This window comes from Neomonachus schauinslandi, chromosome 11, assembly GCF_002201575.2.
Source record: "Neomonachus schauinslandi chromosome 11, ASM220157v2, whole genome shotgun sequence".
NCBI lineage: Eukaryota > Metazoa > Chordata > Mammalia > Carnivora > Phocidae > Neomonachus > Neomonachus schauinslandi.
Window position 1 is genome coordinate 37,319,900 of NC_058413.1, and position 24,117 is coordinate 37,344,016.

The 24,117-nt window shown below is 44.9% G+C and overlaps 1 protein-coding gene across 3 annotated transcripts in view; it reads right to left on the bottom strand.

Moving 5' to 3' along the window:
* Window positions 1–23,154, bottom strand: part of NELL1 (neural EGFL like 1) — an 805,269-nt gene extending 782,115 nt beyond the window's left edge. For all 3 annotated transcript variants that reach the window (XM_021685858.1, XM_021685859.1, XM_021685857.1), the window contains exons 1-2: window positions 23,100–23,154; window positions 14,727–14,855 (exon numbers count right to left, since the gene is read on the bottom strand). In XM_021685858.1, the coding sequence (XP_021541533.1) occupies window positions 14,727–14,855; window positions 23,100–23,154 (184 nt within the window). The remainder of the gene's footprint in view (window positions 1–14,726; window positions 14,856–23,099) is intronic.
* Window positions 23,155–24,117: the final 963 nt, after the last annotated feature.

A 24,117-nucleotide genomic window follows, 5' to 3' on the forward strand; every position in this document is an offset into this window, starting at 1 on the left:
ATTTTGCAAGAAGATAGAGTTCACAGCTTCAGGGTATGTTTGCAGGTTTGTCACCATTACCCAACAAATAAGTCCATGTAATTGATTTCACGGATCACCATGTTTCAGACAGCTAAAGGCTTTCTTTCTGGGGGAGGGAGGATTGCATCATATAAAGTGGGTATCAAATGGGAGACTTTAAAATATGCAGGAAACCTCCCCATCAAAGTGGAACTTTTTTTTTTTTTAAGATTTTATTTATTTATTTGACAGAGAGAGACACAGCGGGAGAGGGAACACAAGCAGGGGGAGAGGGAGAGGGAGAAGCAGGCTTCCCGCCCAGCAGGGAGCCCGATGTGGGGCTGGATCCCAGGACCCTGGGATCATGACCTTAGCCGAAGGCAGACGACCGACTGAGCCACTCAGGCGCCCAAAGTGGAACTTTAAACATGACTCTCTTCCCCTATTTATCAAAAAGGGTACTTACTTTCCCCTGGACCAGAGATTCTGAACCCTGACTACCAATTAGGTTCACCAGTAGAGTTTTTATAAGACTATCCAAGTCTAAGTGGGCCCCCCCCATTAGATAGATCAAATAAATCATAATCTCTATTTTTTAATTTAAGTATAGGGGACATACAATGTTATATTAGTTTCAGGTATACAACTTAGTGATTCGACAATTCTCTATGTTACGCCATGTTCATCATGATAAGTGGAATTACCATCTGTCACCATACAAAGTTACCATATATTATTGACTGTATTCCCTAGGCTGTACTTTTCATCCCCATGACTTATTTATTTTGTAAGCGTATCATAATTTCTTAAAGGTTGGTCCTCAGCATCAGAATTTTTTAAAGTTCCCCAAGTGGTTCTAATATGAAACCAGGGCTGAGGACCACGGCACCAGATAGAAAGTCCCTTGAGAGCAGGGGCTAAGACTGGCTTCTTCACAGCTGAATCTTTAGCACCTAGCATTGTGCCTAGCACACTGCTGATACTCCATGAAAAAAGGGGGGAAAAAGAAAAAATCTATTAAATAAATAAAAGACCACTGACTGAGTAAATGAATCCTGAACAGGCCATTCTCTCCCCATGCTGGTTTTCCCATATATGTTCTACACACCATCTCATCTCTTAAAATTCTGAAAGTTTTTCTCCAGAACTGTGCTGTCCAATATAGTAGCCACTAACCATATATGGTACTTAAATTTAAAATGCTTGAAATCAAATAAGATTTTAAAAATTCCATTTCTCAGTTACAGTAGCCACAACTCAAGTGCTCAACAGCATGTGGCTTGTGGTTACTGCACTGGGCAGTGCAGACACAGAACTTTTTCATCATCACAAAAAGTTCTATTGGACAATGCTGCTCTGGAATATCCAATTCCATTTTTAAGAGCTGCAAGTGACCTTGGTGATTTAATCCAGCCCTCTCCCTTTATAGATAGTAATAAAATCTAATGGTAATGAACATAAGGATATAAACATGCATCCAAAAAACCAACTGCATGAGATCAAGAAGGGAGAACTCAGAGGTTAGCGGTAGTAAGTGAGAACAACAAACAAACACACCTCCATGGGGTCTTGGTCCATAATAAGTTTATCATGAATTAATTCTGGGACAGGGCCCCATGCAAACATATGACTAGGAACATATGTAGTTGAACACGAAAGGGATGCTCTGTTGTATCCTGGTCAGACCATATTGGAAGCACCATGTTCAACTTAAGACATCAAACATCATTAGGGACATAGACAAATAGCTAGGTATTCAAACAAGAAAAAATGATGGGGGAATTCAAAATGCTGTACCACCAGGAACTGCCCAAGTAATCAGAAATGTTTAGCCTGAAGGAATTGAGGATGGAAGACCTTAAAAGCTGCCTGCAAATCTCTGAGAGGCTACCTCATGGGAAGGGGATATAAACTTACTCTATGGTCGCAGGTGCTTGTACCTGAACAAATCTTTCTTGAGTGCCAACTATAAGTGCCAGGCATTGGCGTCATACTGGGTACTGATTTAGAACAGAAAACAAAGCAAGTGGAGACATGAAGTAATCTATGACAGACTAGGAAACAAAGTTAAAGGAAACAAAAAGAAATATATCATTTCAATTTACGGTAAGAACTCTAAAAGACTAAACACCAGGAAGTGGTGATTGATAACAAAAGAGGGGACCCCACAGGTAGGATGGCAGGAGAAGGCCTCGTGAAGGAAGCGACATTGAAGAGTAAGAGCCAGGTATAGAAAATGCAGGGGCGGGCGCCTGGGTGGCTCAGTTGGTTAAGCGACTGCCTTCGGCTCAGGTCATGATCCTGGAGTCCCTGGATCGAGTCCTGCATCGGGCTCCCTGCTCGGCGGGGAGTCTGCTTCTCCCTCTGACCCTCCCCCCTCTCATGTGCTTGCTCTCTCTCATTCTCTCTCTCTCAAATAAATAAAAAAAAAAAAAAAAAGAAAAGAAAGTGCAGGGGCAGGGTCTCCCAGGCCTTTTGCAAGGAGAAATGATGGTATGCATCAGGGAAACTCTTGGTGTGTTCATGGAACCAAAAGGTGGCCAATGTGACTGGAGTAAGGGAGCAACAGAAAGGCACTGCATTAAGCCAAAATGTGTCTTCCTTTAAATTATTTCTGACAGAGTAGCCCCAAAATAATATGAGCTGCCTGGCAATACAGTGTTATCTCCATCATTGGAGGTAACCAACCACAAAACTGGACTAATGATTTGTTGGACAATTAAGGATTCCCTTAAAGAATCCTCTCTATGGAAAAGTACACAGATTAAGAATTTAATTTAAATTTTAATGTAAATTTTAATTTACATTCTAACTTTGGAGGTGTGTTCACACAGAATTTAGTCCCAATATGTTAAAATAAATCCCAATTAAGAATCGCAGCATTCGGGCACCTGGGTGGCTCAGTTGGTTAAGCGACTGCCTTCGGCTCAGGTCATGATCCTGGAGTCCCGGCATCGAGTCCCACATCGGGCTCCCTGCTCGGCAGGGAGTCTGCTTCTCCCTCTGGCCCTCTCATGCCCTATCTCATTCTCTCTCTCAAATAAATAAATAAAATCTTTAAAAAAAAAAAAAAAAAGAATCGCAGCAGCATTCATCAAAAGCATTGCAGTCAATGCTCATCTCATTCTCCCACAATGCTCTCTCAAGAAAACCCTGGTCAAAAGGCCACAGAGACTACCTTTTAAATGGAGGCATGCACAAAAATACACACTAAAATATTGTTTGTCAGAAATCTGAACCAAGCCAAGGTTCCATCAAAAGGCAAAGGGATGAATGCACTGAGGTGTTCTGCAGCAGTTCAAACTAATGAACTAGATCTATAGATAGGTCCTCAAAAGGTGAGTGAAATAGTTTCCAGAAGATCCATACTGTGTGATGCCATTTATATAAGCAGTAGTTAACATTCCTGAATGTTTACCATATGTCTGTTAACGTTCTAACACATTATACGAATCAACTCACTTAATCCAGAGAACAATCCTATGAGATAGATACTTTATTATCGCCATATCACACATGGGAAAAAAATGAGTCAAAGAGAAGTTAAAGAACTTGCCCAACATTACACAGCTAGCAAGAGTCAGAGCTGGAATTTCAATCTAAGCAGTCTGGCTCCCAAGGCTGTACATTTAGCCACTACACATATGCCCTCCCTATTATATTTCTTATATGGACACACATAAATGTGGTAATACACACACACACACACACACACGTTCATTTATTTTTTTTTTTTAAGATTTTATTTATTTATTTGACAGAGAGAGACACAGCGAGAGAGGGAACACAAGCAGGGTGAGTGGGAGAGGGAGAAGCAGGCTCCCCGCAGAGCAGGGAGCCCGATGCGGGACTCGATCCCAGGACCCTGGGATCATGACCTGAGTTGAAGGCAGTCGCTTAACCAACTGAGCCACCCAGGCGCCCCACACACGTTCATTTATACTGCGTTACTCATCGACCATTCAGTGATGGCCTTTAGGGAGGTTGAGAGAAGAAAGGAACTGGGAGGGGAACATAAGAGACTTCAACTTATTCTGCAATTGTTTATAAAGCTCTAAGCAAATATGACAAAATGTTAGTATTTGCTGATTCTGGGGGACAGTGACAGCATTGTTGCTTCTATTATCCTTTGTGTTTGTATGTATTTTTCTTTTTTGTTTTGCAGAATAACTCCTGGTCAAGTTAAAAAATTGTATGACTTGAAAGACCTAAGGCCCAGAGAAGTAATAGACCCAGCAGTCAAGTGAAAGAGCCATTCTAGAACCTCCTTCCCCAGGCACATGGTCCCAGGCCTACTCTGCAACCTTGCGCTGCCAGGCAGTTTGTGTGCCTTATTTTTTAACAGAATGTAAGCATGAGGACTGAGCCAGCCTTGCTTATCAGTACATCTTGGCTTCACTTCATACACTGGCTGCATCCATGAAAAGTTGTATTCAAATAAAATATTTGCATATCAAATCTTATTTTTCCATGGATTTACATTCTAATTTTGGAGCTGTGTTCCCACAGGAAAGAATTTAGTCCCAATATGTTAAAATAAATCCCAATTAAGAATCACAGCATTCATCAAAAGCATTGCAGTCAATGCTCATCTCATTCTCCCACAATGCTCTCTCAAGAAAACCCTGGTCAAAAGGCCACAGAGACTACATTTTAAATGGATACATATTAATTCTGATTTTCTTGCATGTTCTCTTTGGGCTGCCAAACCGATTACCAGGTATTCATCTGCAGGTATTCCGCAGGCCCCTCCAAGTGAAAGACTCATAAAATTCTATTAAATGGAATTCACCAACTGACGAGACAACCATCTGTCCTAGTTGATTTAAAATACCTGCCAAAAGATATTTTGGCAGATGTCCTTTGGTTTCTCTTAAGAGAAGCTGTATCTTTATCACATCACATTTATTTATTCATTCCTGCTCTCATGCATTAGGGAAAAACAAGGAGGAGGTGGAGTGGGGCTGAGATGAAGACTCTGCAGGTATAGACCCCTGAGTTCAAATCCTATGTCTGTCACTACTGATAATGTGAGTTCCAGGGACTCTCTAGATCTTGTTTCTTCATCTGTATGATACAATATGAAATTAGTACAAAAGTAGGAGTGTTGGTAGAAGGATTAGAGACAAATAAACTTGAGGAGTTGAAATAATCCTCTTTTTAAAAAAAACATCCAGTTCAGACAACAGCTATCCATCCTCATTAGGAATTTAGTACAGTAGGTAATTGCAAATACTCTTTGGAAGAAAACAAAATAAATTCAGTTGTCTGAATTTAAATGCATAAATCGAGGGCACCTGGGTGGCTTCGGCAGTTAAGTGTCTGCCTTAGGCTCGGTCATGATCTCAGGGTCCAGGGATTGAGCCCCGAGTTGGGCCCTGAGTAGGGCTCCCTGCTCAGTGGGGAGTCTGGTGGTCCCTTTCCCTCTCCCTCTACCCCTCCCCCTGGCTCATGCTCTCCATCTCTCTCTCTCTCTTTCAAATAAATAAATAAAATCTTTAAAAAAAAACAAATGCATAAATTGTTTAAAGTTATCTGAACTTACTTTATACTTACTTATTTGCAAATTGTCTGTTTCCCCTTAAGAGCCAGACGTTGTCTGATTTGCTGTATTCCTTGTACTTGAAAGTGCCTAGCACATAGTAGTAGGTACCTGCTACATATTTAATGAAAAAATGTATACTTGCTGAACTCTTAATAATAATGATTAACATCTAATTTTTTATTGCTTACAATGAATTTGTATTATCTAAATCAACCCCTAAGAATATCTTTTTTGTTTTGTTTTGTTTTGTTTTGTTTTGTTGTTGTTGTTGTTTTTAAATATTTTATTTATTTATTTGACAGAGAGATAGCGAGAACAGGAACACAAGCAGGGGGAGTAGGAGAGGGAGAAGCAGACTCCCCGCCGAGCAGGGAGCCCAATGCGGGGCTTGATCCCAGGACCCTGGGATCATGACCTGAGCCGAAGGCAGACGCTTAACGACTGAGCCACCCAGGCGCCCCAACCCCTAAGAATATCTTTATCATAGACATTACCATTATTACCCAATGTCCTGAGAGGAAACACATTCCAAGAGGTAAAGTAATTTGCCCAAGGCCAATATGTTAGTATGGAATTGGTACATATGCATAGTAGTTTCTAAAAGAATTACTATCTTTTTACATTCTCTGCTTTCTCTCTCCATCTCTGTTCTCCTTAATGTACTATTTGATGGGAGAAGGAGCATGACCGAGAAAACAGATTTTAGTGCAGATGTTAGAAGTATGCATATTTGGGAAATTATTTATTTTCTCTACGATATACATTTAGTCACATAGCCACTGAATGATTTTCCAGAATATGCCAGTGCAGGTGTTAATTTGCCCAGAGAGGAACTAACCCTCTCCACTCCCACGGCTTGCTTGAGTTTTATTTTGGCAAGAGCAAAAATACCTATATTTGGGAGATGCTGGTATGTGAATTGAATCACTCCACTAATTGATTAAATGCAAAGTTATACTAAATCACTCCACTCAAAGTGAGGTTGACTTGTAAATGCTCCCAGAGGTAATTAGTGACTAGGCGCATCCAATCAACAGAAAAAACAATTCAGACTTGGGCAACAGTGGGTGGCAGGAAATGTGGAAGATCAGCATTAAACAAACCCTTTGGGTAACTCCATCTTATTCAGAATTTCTAAGCATTAAGAGCTATAACTCAAGCTTCAAGTACCGTTTTGTGAAAATGATTACGCAAGAGCAGTGCTCTATGACATAGAAACTACATATTTAATTCCTGTCCATTTTTCAAGGTCTGCTTAGGGTGCCACCTCCTCCAAGGAGCTTCCCCAAGTTATCCAGTGAGAAGTTTCTCTTCAACATACTCAGGACTTTATAATCTACAACAAAGCCAGTTCTCCTCTTCCCCTCTACATTAGAGTGTCCAAGGGCATTCTGTGTTTGCCCTTCTAGACTATAACCTCACTGGGGTCAAGATCTTTGCCTTATTCATCTGTGTCTCCCACAACATCTAGCATAAATCCTAGAATGCAATAGGTGCTAAAAGCCTCAATCTTCCCGAAGTATCCCACATTAGCCTTTGTTCTATCTTGTCACAAAAAACATTCTACTTGAAAGATACTATCTATTTTTTTTTCTTTAGAAACTCTTCTAAAATAGAACTCCTGAAAGGTAGCATTTTCCTGGCAGGAGAAAAAAAAAGCAACACATTAAAGAATCTGCACTCATGCATATTCTAATTCACTTTTATAAATGAGACACCAATGGACAGACACATCCTCCCAACTACTTAAGAGCAAGGCACTGTCAGTCAGAGAGAAGTACGGTTCCACACCCTCAGATCTTCTCTGAGTCCCATTCAAGGCAAAGCAGAGATTTTCCAAAATGATTTTTGAAACTCTAAAGCTGGTATTTAGGATGTTTTTCAGCTTAGAGAAAATCTATGCCAGTCTTACACATAGCCATTCATTCTCTCTGCCCCCTTCCCCAATCCCTAGTAAAATATAATTTGTTTCAAGTAGGAAGGGAATAAAAATCTTACTTATTCTATTCTCTGCACTATACAAGGACAGCAGTGACAAAGACAACCCTAAAAGGCTGGCCAGCCCCAAAATAAATCCTATCAGGCTTTGGAGTTGGTATTTTAGGAGTGCTTCCAGTTAAGTAAGCTTTCTACTTAAATTCATCAATATTATTAATAGGCTAGCATTGAAATGCAGGTTTTCACTCCCTTAATATAGATCAAATCAGAGCTGGACTTAGGATGGTGAAATATGAGAAGAAATAAAAATAAATGAAGAATAATGAATTTGTTTTTCACACTTTACACCTTTCAGAGTGCCTTCTCATACACTGTCATTTAATCCTTACACCCAGTCTGTGTATTCTTCCCATTTCCAGATGAGGAATCTGGAATCTTGTATATGAACACATATACATTGAAAACATTAAGTGGCATATCCCTGGCACCCCTAAGTATTCCCTCAAGGTACTTTGATTTACTCATTGATAAAATGGGGCAATAAAAGTACTTACCTTATGTGGTTGTAGTGAGGATGATATAAATTATTACATATAAAGTCCTGAGCCCTAATCTTCTGCCCCCTCCCCAATCCTCTGCTTTTCCCGCTATCCCAATCTACCACTGCAGGTTAAAATCTGACAATAAGAACACACAAGATGAATAATACACATAGAAGGCCAAAGTTATACCCTATTATTTAAAAATGTATGAACTCACATCTAATGAGAGCTCACCATGTACCAAATACAGGTGTAGCACTTTATGTGTATTAATTTATTTCATCCTCACTACAACCATATATAGCAGATCTTATTATTACCCCACTTTATCAATGAGTAAATGGAAGTACTCTAGGCAGTGAGCTTAAGGAGCTTGCTAGTTGCCATCATGTATTAATACTGAAAGACAGGATTTTGTAGCTTGCCCATATTAAATGTGGTGTGGTAAAAGAGTAAAATCTCAGAGCCTCTCTAGACTTGCACAGTCCAACAGAGTAACCCCTAACCACATACAGCAACTGAGCACTTGAAATATGGCTAGTGTGGGCAAGGAAATAAATTTTTAATTTGAATTTGAATTAATCTGAATTTAAATTTAAAATGAATATTCAATGAAACAGCAGTTTTCAAGACATGGATATCAGTTCCTGAAGGGCAGTAATCCTTGAAAATTGGAAAACAATAGAGAAGAGCCCTACAACTACCCAAGCTTATTGCTCCAGGAGAGGTCCCAAGCTGTGTCAGAGGAATAACTCAGGCAGAGCCCAGCAACTTCCCTGAGTTGAGGTGACAAAGCAGAGAGTTAGGGGAGACACCAAGGCACTCAGATTTCACAGGACAGGAGACATGAATGGAGACAACAGCAGAGAGAAAAAAGTATGGATCTCTCTCAAGATCAGTACTCAGTGGATTACATGCATATGAGAAAAGTACCCAAAAACAGAACCAGCACCCAAAAGGTAACAGTGCTCAATATACACACAAGGACAGAGAATACTACCTATTTCCACCACTTAAGCTGAAAATTCTCACAATTCATAGGGAATTGGGTAGAAGGTCTTGCCTCAGTGATGGGAAATAATTAGCTCTACTCTAGATGTTAGCATTAGCACTGCTTTGGGCTATCTAAGAAACCTTAAATGTAGGATCCAAAAAGATCAAATTGTTTCCCAGTAACTTAACTGTGTCCTAGAAAAATACCATGAATATTTATAAGAATTCAAAAATAGCACTAAACAAGGTAAAATCACAATGTCTGGCATTCATTCAAAAATTACCAGGCATGCAAGGAAGTAGTAATCAGGAGAAAAATTAATCAATCAAAATTACAATAGAATTAGTGGTCAAGGACATTAAAAGAGTTATAACTGTGTTCCATCTATTCAAAAAGTTAAATGGAGACATGGAATATTTTTTAGAGTCAAAACTAAATTTACAGAGATGAAGCCATAATATAATAATATATGAGATAAGAAAAAAACACTAAATGATACTAATAGCAGACACTACAGAAGAAAACTTCAGTGACCTTGAAGTATAGCAGTAGAAACTATCAAAAATAATAGAGAAAGAAAAATCAACTACAATTTCTGAAATGAACAGAATATCAGTAAACTATGGAACAACTTTAAGCAGCCTAACATACATGTAATTGGAGTCCCTAAAGAAGAGAGATGGGGACAGAAAAAAATATTTAAAGATATAATGGCCAAATTTTTCCCAAATTTGATGAAGTACAAGAGATCTCACGCAGAAAAAAACATAAAGAACACCACACTGAGGTACATCATAATCAAATTGTTCAAAATCAGTGACAAAGAGGAAGTCTTAAAATCAGAAGAAAACTACCTACAGAGGAACAAAGATAGGGTGACACAGATTTCTTGTTGGAAACAGGGCACATGAGAAGACAACAAATCAACATCTTTAAAGTACTGAAAGGAAAAAAAAAACTGTCAACCCAGTATTCCATACCTAGCAAAAATATCTTTCAAAAAATGAAAACAGAATACTTTTTGTAGACATACAAAATCCAAAAGAATTCATCACCAGCAGACTTGCACTACTAAGAAATGTTGAAGGAAGTCCTTCAGACAGGATGAGAACGATACCAGATGGAAATAAGAATCCACACAAGGGACCGAAAAACACAGAAAATCGTAACTACATGGGTAAGTACATGATTGATTTTCTTATTATCTAAATCTCTTCAAAAGATAATTGACTGATTAAATAAAAACAATGTCATATGGGAAATAAAATGGGTGATCACAGATCGATGACCAAGAAAAAAGAAGTAAACTATTGAAATGTTCTTAAAATATACATGAAGTTGTATACTCTTACTTGAAGGTAGATTGTAATAATTTAATGATTTTTACTATAAAGCCTAAAGCAACCACTAAAATAATGAAAGACTTATAGATAATAAGCCAGCAAAGGAAATTAAATGGAATCATTAAAAAAAAACTTCAATTAATCCAAAAGAAGCCAAAAAGTGGGAAAAATGGAATAAAGAAGACATGGGACAAGTAGAAAACAAATAGCAAAATGATATATTTAAATATAAACATGTTAATAGTGACATTAAATATAAATAGTCTAAATACCTGTAAAGACTCCAGAAGGAACAGAGCTCTGCCAACACTTCAATTTTAGCCCCCTAAAACTCATTTTGGACTTTTGACCTCCAGAACTATAAGATAATAAATTTGTTTTGTTTCAAGCCACTAAAATCGTGATAATCTGTTACAGCAACAACAGGAAACTAATACAGATTTGGGCACCTAGAAGTGGGATGCTACTGTAACAAGTAACTAAAAATACGGAAGTGGCTCTGGCATTGAATAATGAGCAGAGGCTGAAAAATTTTTGAAGAGCATGAAAGAAAAAACCTAGTCTGCCACTAACAGACCATTAGTGGAAATATGGATATTAAAGACTCTGCTAGTGAGAACTCAAAATGAAGTAAACAGCATGGTAGAGAAAACCTATATCATCTTAGGGAATACTTTAAATCATTATGAACAGACCATTAGTAGAAACATGGACATTAAAAATGATGCTTGTAAGGGCTAAAAAGGAAATGGAACCCAGAAGACACGGGATCCTTGTTACATAGTGGCAGAAAGCTTAGCTGAATCGTGTCCTGGAGTAATACAGAAAGCAAAACTTGTAAAAGATGAACTTGGACATTTAGCTGAGACTTCCAAGCAAAGTGTTGAAGGTGCAGTCTGGTTTCTCCTTGCTGCTTAGAGTAAAAGATGAGAGGAAAGAGAGAGATGGAGGGATGAGCTGATGAGCAGGAAGAAACTAGGACCTCTCAGCTTATTTGGACTGCAAAACACAATAAAATGAGAAGATTCACTGTCAGGAAATTCTGCTCTGGGGTGAAAACCACAGATGTAGCTGAACAACCTTTTGCTAGTGCCTCTGAAGGATCAAAAGTTCAGAAGATTCAATCACACAGAGGGCTCTTTGAAGAGATCAGGTATGTGACTGATGCATCCCCTTAGCCATCTCAGCACAGGTCAAGAATAGAGATGGGGCTATCTAAGAAAGATCTGTAGGGGGCCTCTTTTCCCATGGACAGGAGACCCTAAAGGTTCCTAGAATGTTATAGCAGCAGAAACACTGCCAACTTGTACTGAAGGAAACTGAAAGAGGACGAAATGAGAAAAAGCTGAAGGACTTCGATAATTCTACAGGCAGGGAACAGGCTGATAAAACTACTCAACCACAAACACATGCTACTCTGCCTGAAAAAGGAAGAATAACTCAAAGGAATGAGTCATGGGCCCAGAAGGCAGAGCCAAGGACCACACAGGATTATTCCCAAGCCCCGAAACTCAGTATTTGAGTTTGCCTTGCTGGATTTCAAAATTTCTTGGGATTGGTGGCCCCCTTCTTCTTCCCACTTCCTTTCTATTAGCAGGGCTATCTATAACAGGCATCCTACACTTGTCCTACCATTGTATTTGGGAAGCAGATTACCTATTTCCTACTTTTCACAGATCCATAGATGGAGAGGAGTTTTGCCCCCAAATTTATGATACTCAGAGTCACAGTCATACCTGATTTAGATTATTTAGATAATCAGATTTGGAATTTTTCAGCTGACGAGATTGAATAAGATTTTGGACTCTGAGCTGATGCCACAATGGGCTGAGATTTTGGAGAATATTGGGATGAGGTGAATGTATATTGCGTGCGGGACAGATATGAATCCTTGGGGACTAGAGGGTGGATGGTGTGGTAAGCAAAATAATGGCTCCCCAAAGATGTCCAGGTCCTAACTGCCAGAACATGTAACTATGTTACCTTACATTGCAAAAGGGATTTGAGCATATGATTAAATTACAGATCTTGAGGTGGACAGATTATGCTGGATTATCCAGTTAGGCCCAATATAATCACAAGCGTCCTTAAGGGAAAGTCCTCCTCGGTCAACCTCCCATAATGAAGTTACTCTTTCCACCAAAGAAGCTGAAAATCCCTCCCCATGGCTGGAGCCTGCTAGACATCCCAGAGGTAATTGCCAAAGCAAAGAACACAAAAAGTAACAGAATTCTTGCCTAAGAAGCCCACATTTGTGGAATAAATAGGTGAATGAGTAGTGAGTAAAGTAGCACATAGGACAGAGGAAATTTTAATTCAGTTAAAAATGTGTATTTGTCACCTACTACGTGCCATGCATGGTACTTGGTTCAAGGGATGTAGGGATGTACCTAAATAGAGATGACTTCTGCCTTAATGAAGCATGACCTCTCAACAGTAACTGAGCAGACCTTGTATAAGGCAAAAAGAAAAGTAATTCCATCTGTATTCTCTTAACCACACCCAGCCTAGGAACTTCACCAATCCCTTAATAAGAATAAATGGAAATTAGCATATCCATAGTCTTGTTATGTATCATCATATAGTATCTGTAGATTTATTATATACCATTAACAAGACCTAAGTGATCTCTACAGTATACATATGTAAATCTCATCTCTTAATACTGGTCCAGCCATTCTAAAATAATCCTTTTGCCGTCTTGACAAAAGGCTGAGTTAAAAGAACCCTGCCAGAAGTTTTCACAGAGGAATGCCCAAACTGCCTGACTATCATATCTAATCAGGTCACTCCCCTGCAGCAACCTCTGCAAAGGCCCCCACTGCTCTGAGAGTGAAGTACAAAACCACTAACCTGGCACCACAAGCGAGGATAAGAACTACAATCATTCACAAGTATACATGGCCTCCCACCTATCAGAACGGATACCGGCCATAAATCATCAGTGTATCTAAGCCCCTGGATATCAGCTAAATATCAGTTCTGCCCACGGGGTCCAGTGTAACCCAGCCCCTCCCTGCCTCTCCAGACACTTGCCACCCCTTGGCCACACTAGACACCTTGCTATCGGTTTCTGCCTTCAGACCTTCATACACACTGTTTTCCCCGCCCAGAGTGCTCTGAACTCCCACCCCTCCCTACACCAGGCTTGCTATTCATTTTTCAAGTCTCTGCCGACACATCCATTTTCAGGGTAACCTTTACCTGACCACTACTATCTCTCCACCCTGGTTAAATCAGATCTCCCTGTACTACTCGCTTGGGCAGCCTATACATCTCCTTCATAGTAAGGACAGCTATTGTAATTCAATAATTCCCCGTGCAATGACTGTTTCTTTCACTCTATCTTAGAAGGGCCTGCACCTATCTTTACTTACTCTTGCTGGTAATCCTACTATTAGCATGTTGCCTGGGACACAGCACGAGTTCCATATTAACAGCTAGGACTTCCTGGGGGTCTACTATAGGTATCAAACACTGTTTTAACCACTTCGTTGGAGTAGCTCCTCTAATCCTTATAACAGCCCCATGAGGTAGGTACTAGTATTTTAGATGAGGACACAGGCACAGTAAGGCTAAGGGATTGCCCAAAGTCTCAAAGCCAGTAAGTGGTAGGGTTGGAATTTGATCTCAGGCAGTTGGGCTTTTAAGAAGCACACTACAGTCCCTTGATAATTGAGAACCAAGTAAGCTGCACCCCTAAGAGAATACAGCCATAAAACATCCTCTGTGCTCATGTACCCATTATATAGGAGAGATAAATATATGAATAAGAATAGGTGTAGGGGCGCCTGGGTGGCTCAGTCGTTAAGCGTCTGCCTTCGGCTCAGGTCATGATCCCGGGGTCCTGGGATCGAGCCCCGCATCGGGCTCCCTCCTCCGGGAAGCCTGCTTCTCCCTCTCCCACTCCCCCTGCTTGTGTTCCCTCTCTCGCTGTGTCTCTCTCTGTCAAATAAATAAATAAAATCTTAAAAAAAAAAAAGAATAGGTGTAGATATAGTACAGATACGGGTAAAGATATAGATAACAGTTGAAGACATATCCTGTAAAAGTAATGTGGCTGGCCAATGGTTTCCAAGAGCTTTGCAATTTCACTCAACTTGAGACCCCCACCAAAATACCCAAGGAAACATTTCACCGCCAAACCAAAGAGTTCACACCCATGCCTCTAATACCCCCAGCCCACCCTCAGAACACCCCTCGGTTATCTGTTATACTCTTGACATTTCTGAACATACCTTATGACAATAACACAAGAGAAATCGCAGAGGTGATCCTCTGGCACACACACACCACATGAACACTCCCCAGACAGATCCTCCTCCCCAAGTTCCGCCTCCATGCAAAGGAGGAGGTGCCTTTACCTTGAAATAAATATGCTTTGCTGGCATTGTGCAGTCCGGACACCTGAGTCACTCCAAGGGTGGTGTTTACGAGGTCGAGCTCGGTGATAATATCCATCTGCAGGTCAGGGTCCGTCCCAAAGCCCAGCACTGAAAAGGAACAGAGAGCCGTCTTGGCTTCAAATATAGACTGCTAGCAGCAAAACAGAACAGAAATTACAGAGGCCTGGAGTGGCAGGGAATACAAGGGAGCCAGTGAAGAGCATGTGGAGATGCAACCTTCGGGAGTGGAAAGGGAGAACAACTCTGCTCCACAGCCCCCAAGACACTGGAGTTTCTTTGTCCCTTCCCCCACCCTCACTCCCCGTTCATTATGGATTGAGGATCCCTTATCCAAAACCCTCAGAGCCAAACAGATTCCAGATTCAGAATGTATCATATGTTGGAAAGGTAATATGCCCTAAAAACTACATTTTAGGTAACATCCTAAGCAAAGTCTGAATCAGTACCCCATAATCAAACACAGTATTTCTGGACCAAAAAGTGTGATGTTTTCTTCCAGCTGGCAAAACAAAGACTATACGTAGCCTCTTATCAGTTGAGGTCAAGTTTCACCACCAAATGAGTCCAGCTCAGGGTAGCTTTTGCTGTCCCGTGAGTTATGAAGAAACTTGCGGCTTCCAAACTTTTTCAGATCTGGGGACTGTGGCTACAGGATCGTGGCCCTGATCTACCCGCTTCCCAAACTGATGCAGCAGCAAAACCTGACACCACCGTCACCAGTAAACACCTCCGCAGGGCGCTCCCTCCGCATCAGGCACAGCCATGATACCATGATGCCCAGGAGGGCCATGCCCCTGTTGGAGCAGGGTGGCAGAGGGACTGGCCCAGAAAGTGAAACAAGAGCCATATGTTCCCTCCAAGGGGATCCCTGAATGGAAAGTTAAATTCCCAGACAACTCTGTTGGAGAACCTTAGTGCAGAGAAACATGGCCAAGAGCCGCCTATCGCCCGATCTGAGAAAGGCAAAAGCTGAAAGCTTGTCTCTCACACCCAGGGGGCGTTCTGTGCAATGACACACTCATGACTGCAAAGTGACTTCCAATGATAGGTATTAATAAGGCTAGAGATCACTGGAAGGGACTGTGGGCAAGCCATTCATAAAGGCAGCATCTATCTACACTTAACATCTCAGGAGTGCGATTCTGATTGCACAGTCGGAAATGTTTTAATCAGCTACAGCTGTCAACTTCTGTCTGATGGCAAAGCAGTTGCCGAGGCAAGATCTGGAAACCCAATTTGTCCCAGAGAGACTGAGTGAATGGATGTTCATCAGGACATCGTGAGCTATTACAACCTCCTCTGTCCTCCCCCACCTTCACCCCTCACCCCACAGATTTGGGGAAGGAAATCTGCCCTCTCCTTACTCTTTTCCTATGAGGAAAACAGGAGCTGCTATAGCAACAGAAGGTTGGGCTAGGCAGGCTCACCAAGGCAGACAAAGGGTTAAACTGAAGGCACAGTGCCTAAACTGCATTCTCGGTTTCTCCTCATCCTCTGAACTAAAGGTTCAATTTCCCCCTTCCAAATGCAGCCCGTTATAAGGCCAGTTTACTCAAGGACAGCTCTTCCTTCTCTCCATTCTGCATCCATTCATCCATGCAGTACCTTTTCAACAGGTATTAGTGAGCCCTTACAATGTAACACACAGTGCTGGGGACTGGAGCTGTCCTCACAGAGCACGCAGTCCTGAGCTAATGAGTGAAGAGGAGGCAAAAAAAAAAAAATAGATAAGATCATCTGAGATGGCAATAAATGCCATGCAGAAAATAAAACAGAGTCATGGAATACAAAGCAACTTGGGTGGGGCTTTAGAAAGGACATTCAGGAAGGGCTCCTTTGAGCGGAAACCTGAATGCCTGTAGGGCTGGCAGTGGCAAGATCTGGGGGGGGGGGGGGGGGGGGGGGGGTAGGAGGGACAGTTTTCCAGGGATAGAGAACAGCCCACTGCAAACCAGGAACAGATTTGGCACGTTCGGGCCACAGATAAAAGGCCAGTGTGGCTGGAGCAGAATGGGCAGGGAGAGAGTGGTCGAAAATGAGGCCAATGAGTAGGGCCTGCTTTTTGAGCCACAGCAAGGAGATGGATATTATCCTAATTGCAATTAGGAAATCACTGGAGGGCTTAAGGTGTGTGTTGAAGAGGAGGAGGAGGAGATGCTCCTACTTTACATCATGATCTCACGTAAGTTCCCATCCTACCTGCTCATCCCTCACACAGACTCCCTTCACAAAGACTGGTCGAATACCTACTCTGTGCAAAGAAGGTCTGAGCCACTGGGTGTCTATCAGCCCAAGTCATGGTGATGTTTTTCTCCAAGTGAGCTCAGATATCAGCAGTTCTGTGATCACCTTGAAAAGGCAGGAAAAGAACTAATATCTCAGTTTGATCTATAGTGTTGTACACCTATATGGCAAAAATTAAATCAAGAGGGATCTCAGAGGACCTCCAGGCTGGTCTTTCTCTGGCTAGGAATTCGGAAAGTGAGCTGGGGAATGTGCCCTTAGCTGGACACGAGAAGACAGAAGTGTCCCTGGAGCCCCAGTGCCTTGCACAGGGGCTGACAGCTGGTACGCCCTGAATTTAGGACCTAAATAATTAACTGATGAGTGTGCGCACCATCACTGCTTCGGGTACAATGACCTCCGAGCAATATGCGTACCTAGGGATACCACCAGACAACAGGATGGCATTCAGGCCAAGGAAACAATCTTTGAAAAGAACTGTGGTTGAGGGGCGCCTGGGTGGCTCAGTCGGTTGGGCGTCTGCCTTTGGCTCAGGTCATGATTTCAGGGTCCTGGGATCGAGCCCCGCATCCGGCTCCCTGCTCAGCGGGAAGCCTGCTTCTCCCTCTCCCTCTGCTGCTGCCCCTGCTTGTTCTCTCTCTCTCTCTGTCAAATAAATAAATAAAATTTAAAAAAAAAAACTGTAGTTGACTTGATTATTGGATTCAAATCTTTACCCCTCCCAGATCCACACCCTTTGCTGCGGGGCTTTCCAATTCCTTCCCCTAGAGTGAAAGTAAACCTCTGCATCCTTTGACTTTGAGCCTCACCATCTAACTTATTTGGATCATTGGGATGCTTGGGATGTTAGCAATATTACACATGCAGAGGCCTGAACATGCTTGTGGGGTAGGCCTTGTTCTCTTGCACCTCTGCACCATGATGAAAAGAACATGGCCCCACGGCTCCCCTGGTCCAAGGAGACGGAGACACATGGAGCAGACAACCCACTTGAGTTTGGCACCATGCCCAGCCAAACCTGACCTAGATGAGCCAGGAACAGAACCTACAGACATGTGAAACAAAATAAATGTAGGGGTCTTTTTGTTTTTGTTTTAAGGATTTTATTTATTTATTTGACAGAGACACAGCGAGAGAGGGAACACAAGCAGTGGGAGTGAGAGAGGGAGAAGCAGGCTTCCCGCTGAGCAGGGAGCCCGATGTGGGGCTCGATCCCAGCACCCTGGGATCATGACCCGAGCCGAAGGCAGACGCTTAACGACTGAGCCACCCAGGCACCCCAAAATAAATGCAGTTTTAAGCCACTGAGTTCTGGATGGTTTGGTATGCGATATTATTATGGCACTAGTTGACCAAAGCAGGGACTAAAGACCCACTATAATCGTCATCCTTAAAATGCTCCCAGACTAGGAGCCCTGCAACTAGACAAGCCTAAAAGGCACCCAAACAGATTCTGTAGAACTAGGAGAACACCCCATTGGTGCCCTTGGATCCCTGTCCCCAAATGAGAACACAGCACACTCCATCCACAAAGTGTTGTGGAAACAACACTAAACCAAGAGCCAGTTTCAGTCCTGTCTCCTCCCCCTACTAACTCTTGGAAAAACAACTTCATTTCTCTGAGCCTCAGTTCCCTCATCTGTAAAATGAGGATGATCATACCTGCCTCCGGCCTCCTAAGGTTTTGGTGATAACTATGTGAACATGCCTAGCATATACGTGGTGCCCAGCTGGGCTTTGCAGCATCTGTCTTTCATAAGATAGCTCCCTGGTCCTCAACTCCACTGGAATTGTGCAAAACGTACAGATGTCCCCCTTCCTCCCAAGCCCTCCACGTGCCCAACTGACCTGGAAGGGCTTCTCGCTCTGGCTGCGCTTAGGGGAAATCTAAATATTAAGTCTACACTCATTCCTCCTCCTATAGCCCCAAAGTGAAGGGATCCCCCGGTTTTAAGATAACTGTATTGCTCTTGTTATGAAAACATCCCATAAAAACAGAACAAGAGAAATCAATTAGGCTTCCAGATACACTTTTCTCCCCTCCCTTTAATTGGTCTCCTTCAGGATGAAAATGCCTTGTGCCAAGAGCAGGATGTGTAAAAGAGAGTACTTTACACACTGCCTCAGGAATCAGAAAATCTATTAATAAGATAGCATTTACATGGCCTCTCCTGAACCTTATGCAGTATGACAGCGTTGGTTCCATAAAAATAATTTTTTTTTTTAATGTTTCTGCTTCTTGTCCAAGCCTGGAGTTCCTGCCCTTTCCAAGGAAACTCTATTCAAGTGCTCTACTTTGGCCACTGCTACTCTACAAATGGCTGAGGCTGGGAACTGGAATTAAGCAGGATAAAAGGCATCTGGGGAAGAAACATTTTTTTAAAACCTGGAAGGCAGCATGTCACCGTGGCAGAAGCACTAGGGGCCTGGCTCTGGGATTCACAACCTCCACCCTAATCTACACCTGCTATTGTTGGCCACTCCACAGTCCTGCCCAGGGAGTGCTCAGGCCCAAAGACCATTCAGTACACCTTCAGGGTCCTGGGCCTAAGCTCCCAAGCAAATCCTCCTGGGCCTGGCTCACTCCAAATCTAATCCGGGCTCACTGCCTGCGATGACCCCTGTTTTCTCCTGTTCAACACAGAGAAATAGGATGCTGAAGAGATGCTCCAAGACCTCAGTTAACAGCAGGATTTCACAACCAGTTGATCGGATTCGGACCCCTGGACTCCTGCAAAGATCCCCAAAAGCAATATCCTTGAAGAATATGTTCTAGGCCTGTTCCAAGTCAGCCAAATATTGCACGTAATTACTGCAGGCTGGGGGCTCTGTTCACAGCTCTATTATTTCAGAGTTAATGAAGAGCCAGGTAAGTGCTTCAAAAAGGAAAAGCTCTCCTTTCCAGCAGGTGGCAGCAAAAGGCAGCAAAAGGGGCCCCAAGGGCTCCCCGCAGCCCCCACCTCCCAGGCCCCAACCACCACCACCATCCTGGCCAGGTGACCAAAACAAACAGGAAAGGGAATTTTGTATTCATCACACAGCCAAGCCATCGGAGAAAACTCGTGGACTTAATACGTTATTACCACTAATAATGTAGCCTTCTAAATTGTCATTATTTAAGTATGTACCTGGAAATCCCAGAGTGATCTTTCACCCAGAAATAACAAGAACTGGAGAACAGCACCTCCTATCTTGCCTCCATTTTACTCTCTTAAAACAAGTTCCCTGAACAATGAGCAATTTAAGCAGCTTCCTGTGACACCTATCATTAGATCTTTTCATATGTAACTGCTACTGCACTGCAGGGTTCCTTTAATTAAAATGTGCCTGATATCATCTATTCATTTCCATTAAAAGGCGATATCTGAGCAGCTCACTAAGTGAACCCCATGTTTATTTCATCCTGGACTGTTAACAGCCCAGACAACAATTGTCCCTCTTGACAAATAAACTTTCCAAGCGGCTGTTTGGATCCTGATAAACTAATCACGACCCAGCCTCTGCTACCAAAGAGAGTGGAGGTTTGATGCAGGAATGGTGGTTCCTGGGCAAATCAAAGAGGCTGCCCGCCCCCCCCCCCCCGCCGTCGCCCCAAAAAACTGCTGATCAATACCCCTTCAAGAGACAAGACATTGTAAGTGAAGGACTTGAGATATAATTCCAAAACCACCCCCTATACTGATTCTTATGATAATTTTTGTAGAAGAAATATGTGGCCTCTGGTGTTCAAGAAGTGCCAAGGGGCACAGAAAACCCAAGCTCCCTAGCAACTGCCACAACCAATAGGGCAGATCCTCCCATGCTCCCCCACCTGTGCAGAGGCTCTGCCCTCTGCCTGGGATGCCTTCCCCACTCTGCCCACCTGGAAAATTCCCTGTAAAGCCTTCAAACACAACCCTTATAATGCCACCTCCTGATTAAAGCCTTCCTTGACCATCAACCACCCCTCCCCAAAATTCATTCCTACCATTTCTCCTCTGTATTGCTTTCATTGAAACTTCTTATATTCCCTCCTCTCCTACTACCCCCGCCCCGGCTCCCTCCCATCAAGCTGTAGGGGAAAAAAAAAAAAAATGTTCTCCAGTTTCTACCTAGATTATCAGCTAAGCTTTAAGTTCCTGGAAGTCAAGGACCAAGTCGTTTTCTCTCTGCATAAGCAATCCTGGCACCCAGCAAGGCGCTCAACTGTTCCTTGAATGAGTGAATAAATACATGAATGAATCTCTCCTACAACAGAATTTTTACAAGATTGAAAGGGGGTTGGTGTGGGGAAGGGAAAAAGACTGTGTTCTTCAAGGTCTCCACTAGCAATGCACCCCGGAGGCACAGTCCATTCCGGATGGGGGCATGTTTTGCCGACTTTTCAAAGAACTAATGAGAACAAAGGATTTAGGCATACCGGTACGATCTGCACTTGAGGATGTGAAATGACCAAGAAGCTGCCCCCTCCCCCATCTAGTTTCTCTCTCCTCCGTCCCTCCATTAAGATGCCCACCAGCACCAGATTCTCCGGGCACGGGACTGGTAGCCCAGTTTCTGCACTAGCCTCGCCCGTCCTGATTTTCTGGGGGCGCATTTCTTCAAGTGTGCTCTTGGTTTTAAAAGCCTAGCCCATCCCGATGTGCCCATACCCAAGAAGCAACTATTCTAGACTGGACTGAGCCTTGGCGTCCCTGCAGCCATGGGAAGCTCAGATGAAGACAGGAAAGGGAGGAGGATTCCTTTTGTCCCTGGAGAAGTCCAAACCCGTTGCTTTTCCATTAAGCAACGGGAAAGCTGCTACCCTCTCAGACCTGGGTAAATGGGAAAGACCAGCAGGAAACTCTAGACGCCCAACTTTGTATCCTCAGGCGGGCTAAGTGCCAAAGAGGGGCTCCTGGGGCGCAGGCGGAGGGAACTTTCAGGCTAACCAAGGCACGGCACCCTCCCCAGCCCTTTCCCCATAAACTTGCTGCCTGGCCTGGGATGGAGGCTATGCCTCTAGAAAGGGAAATGCGGGTGGTAAAAGAAGAAAAGATAAAGGGAGGGGTGACTGACTACACGCCGGTTCTGGGGTGCAAGGTCGGCAGCGCGTGCTAAGGCTGGCTAGCACAAGAATAAAAATTCGCCACGCTCCCACCCCCACCCCCAGCATGGGAGAGCTGTATTTTTGTCCATACTGTGCCTACTCCACCCCACCCCACCTTCCCACCTCTACTATGAGACCCGTGGAGAAGACGACTGAGAAAGGGTCTCCAAACCCCATGAGATATGGGGGCTGGGGGCGAGTGGGAGTGGGTGGAAGGAGGTGCTCTTAGAGTCCTCACAACTGCGTCTCTGAAGGCAGAACGAAGGGGGGACTTCAGAAATTACGCCAATTATCCGCGTCCTCCCTCCACAATCCCCAACCTGCAATTACAGCAAGGGAAAACTGGTTGGGAGCTTGAGAAAATCTCCCTGGATTGTCTCCACGGTTCCAATTCCCCCGAATTATTGTTCGTCCAGGCCTTGGAGACTGGGTGGAGGGGGAGAGAATGCTCCTGGAGTTCCCCTGGGGAGAGTCAAGAGGGGACCAGGCGAGACCACGGAATCCCGCGGTTCGCCCGCAGCCCTCACCCGGTGCCGTGCCCTCCCCGGCCGCAGCCGCGCCTGCCCGCCGGCCGGAAGCGCTCTCTCTGCGGGTGCGACTCCCGCGGCTGCCACTTCCCGGCCCGACCCCGCGCAGGAAGAGCGGTTTCCACCGCACCTTTCAAGTTCGGGGCTGGGGGGCTCACGGGCCGAATCTGCTGTGATTTCGACCCGGAAGCTGGTTACTAGGAGCAGAAGGGTGCGCCGGCTCGGCCGCGCCCCTCACTCCGGCGTCCTCGAGGCCGCGTCTCCAAGGAAGGGGGCACTCATGGGGGCATCTTCCAGCCCGTGAGTCCCACTTCTCACCCTTTCACCTGGAGCAGGGCAGAGAGATCCGAGGGACCCATCCACGCCGCGCCGCCCTTCCCGGACCAGCGCGGAGCTCGTCTCCAGGTCTCCCGACGCCTGTGCGGGCACTGGGCACAGCGGCGCGGCTCCCCCCTTCCCCGGGATGCCTACGACCGCCCCAGCCGTGCTTACCTGTCCTGGCGGTGCACACACAGAACCACACAACTAAAATCACATCCCTCGGCATCGCTCCCGAGGGTCCCCGCCAAACGGGGCGCGCGGAAACCAGGAGGAAACAAATGCGCCTGGATCCCGAGGCGCGCCGGGCACGCAGCGGCCAAACTTGCTAGCGGGCGGCGGGGGAGGAAGCTCGGCAGCGCCGGGTACTGCGCTCGGGGATCGCGCCCGGCAAGGCGGCCCCGGCCGCCCCGCCCCCAACCCGCCCCCCACCGCGGGCGGCGGCGGCGGCGCGGGGCTCGGGCCCCGGCCCCCTGCTGCGGCTGCGCCCGCCTAGGAGCTGGGGCGGGAGCGCGGGGCTCGGCCGCTCCTGCAGGTTGCGCTGGGCGCCGGGATCGGGTTCTCCTGCTTGGTCCGCCGAGCTGCGAGGACCCGGGCGGCAGGCGCGGAAGCCGCTACTAGCAGGAGCACCGGACCTGGAGTCCTGGGACGCGCGGCCGAAAGGGAGACGCCGAAGAGGCCAGGCGCCTCCTCGGCTTCACGCGCTCCAGCCCAGCCGAGCTGGCCTCGCCACTGTCGCCGGCTCTGCTTCGCCGCCGCGGTGGGGGCTGCCGAAGTTGCCACAGTTCATCCCGGCCGAGACGAAGAACCGCCGAGCCCTCGCGGGTGGGCTTTTTCCCCCCCGCGGGAACCCTGACCCTGGCGGCGCCACCGAGCGCGCCCAGCCCCTCCCCGGAAAACAATTACTCGGGATTTGCTCAGGCAACTGCGCGGGGAGGGGCGGGGGACTGAGGGGGATGGCGGCTGAGTCCGCGCTCACCACCTGTACCTCTGTCTCCTCTCTCGGGTGGACCCCTCTCTCTGGGTACACGCTTTGGGAGTGCGGGGGGAGGCCGCCGACGCAGGGGGCACCGAAGAAGGGTCCCCGAGCTGGAGTGAGCTACAGTGGGGGCTTGGGGGGAGTCTATTTGCAAAACTTCCGGCTCCGCAGGGCAATTCCTGCCCCATAGGGGCAATTCCTAACCATTTTTTT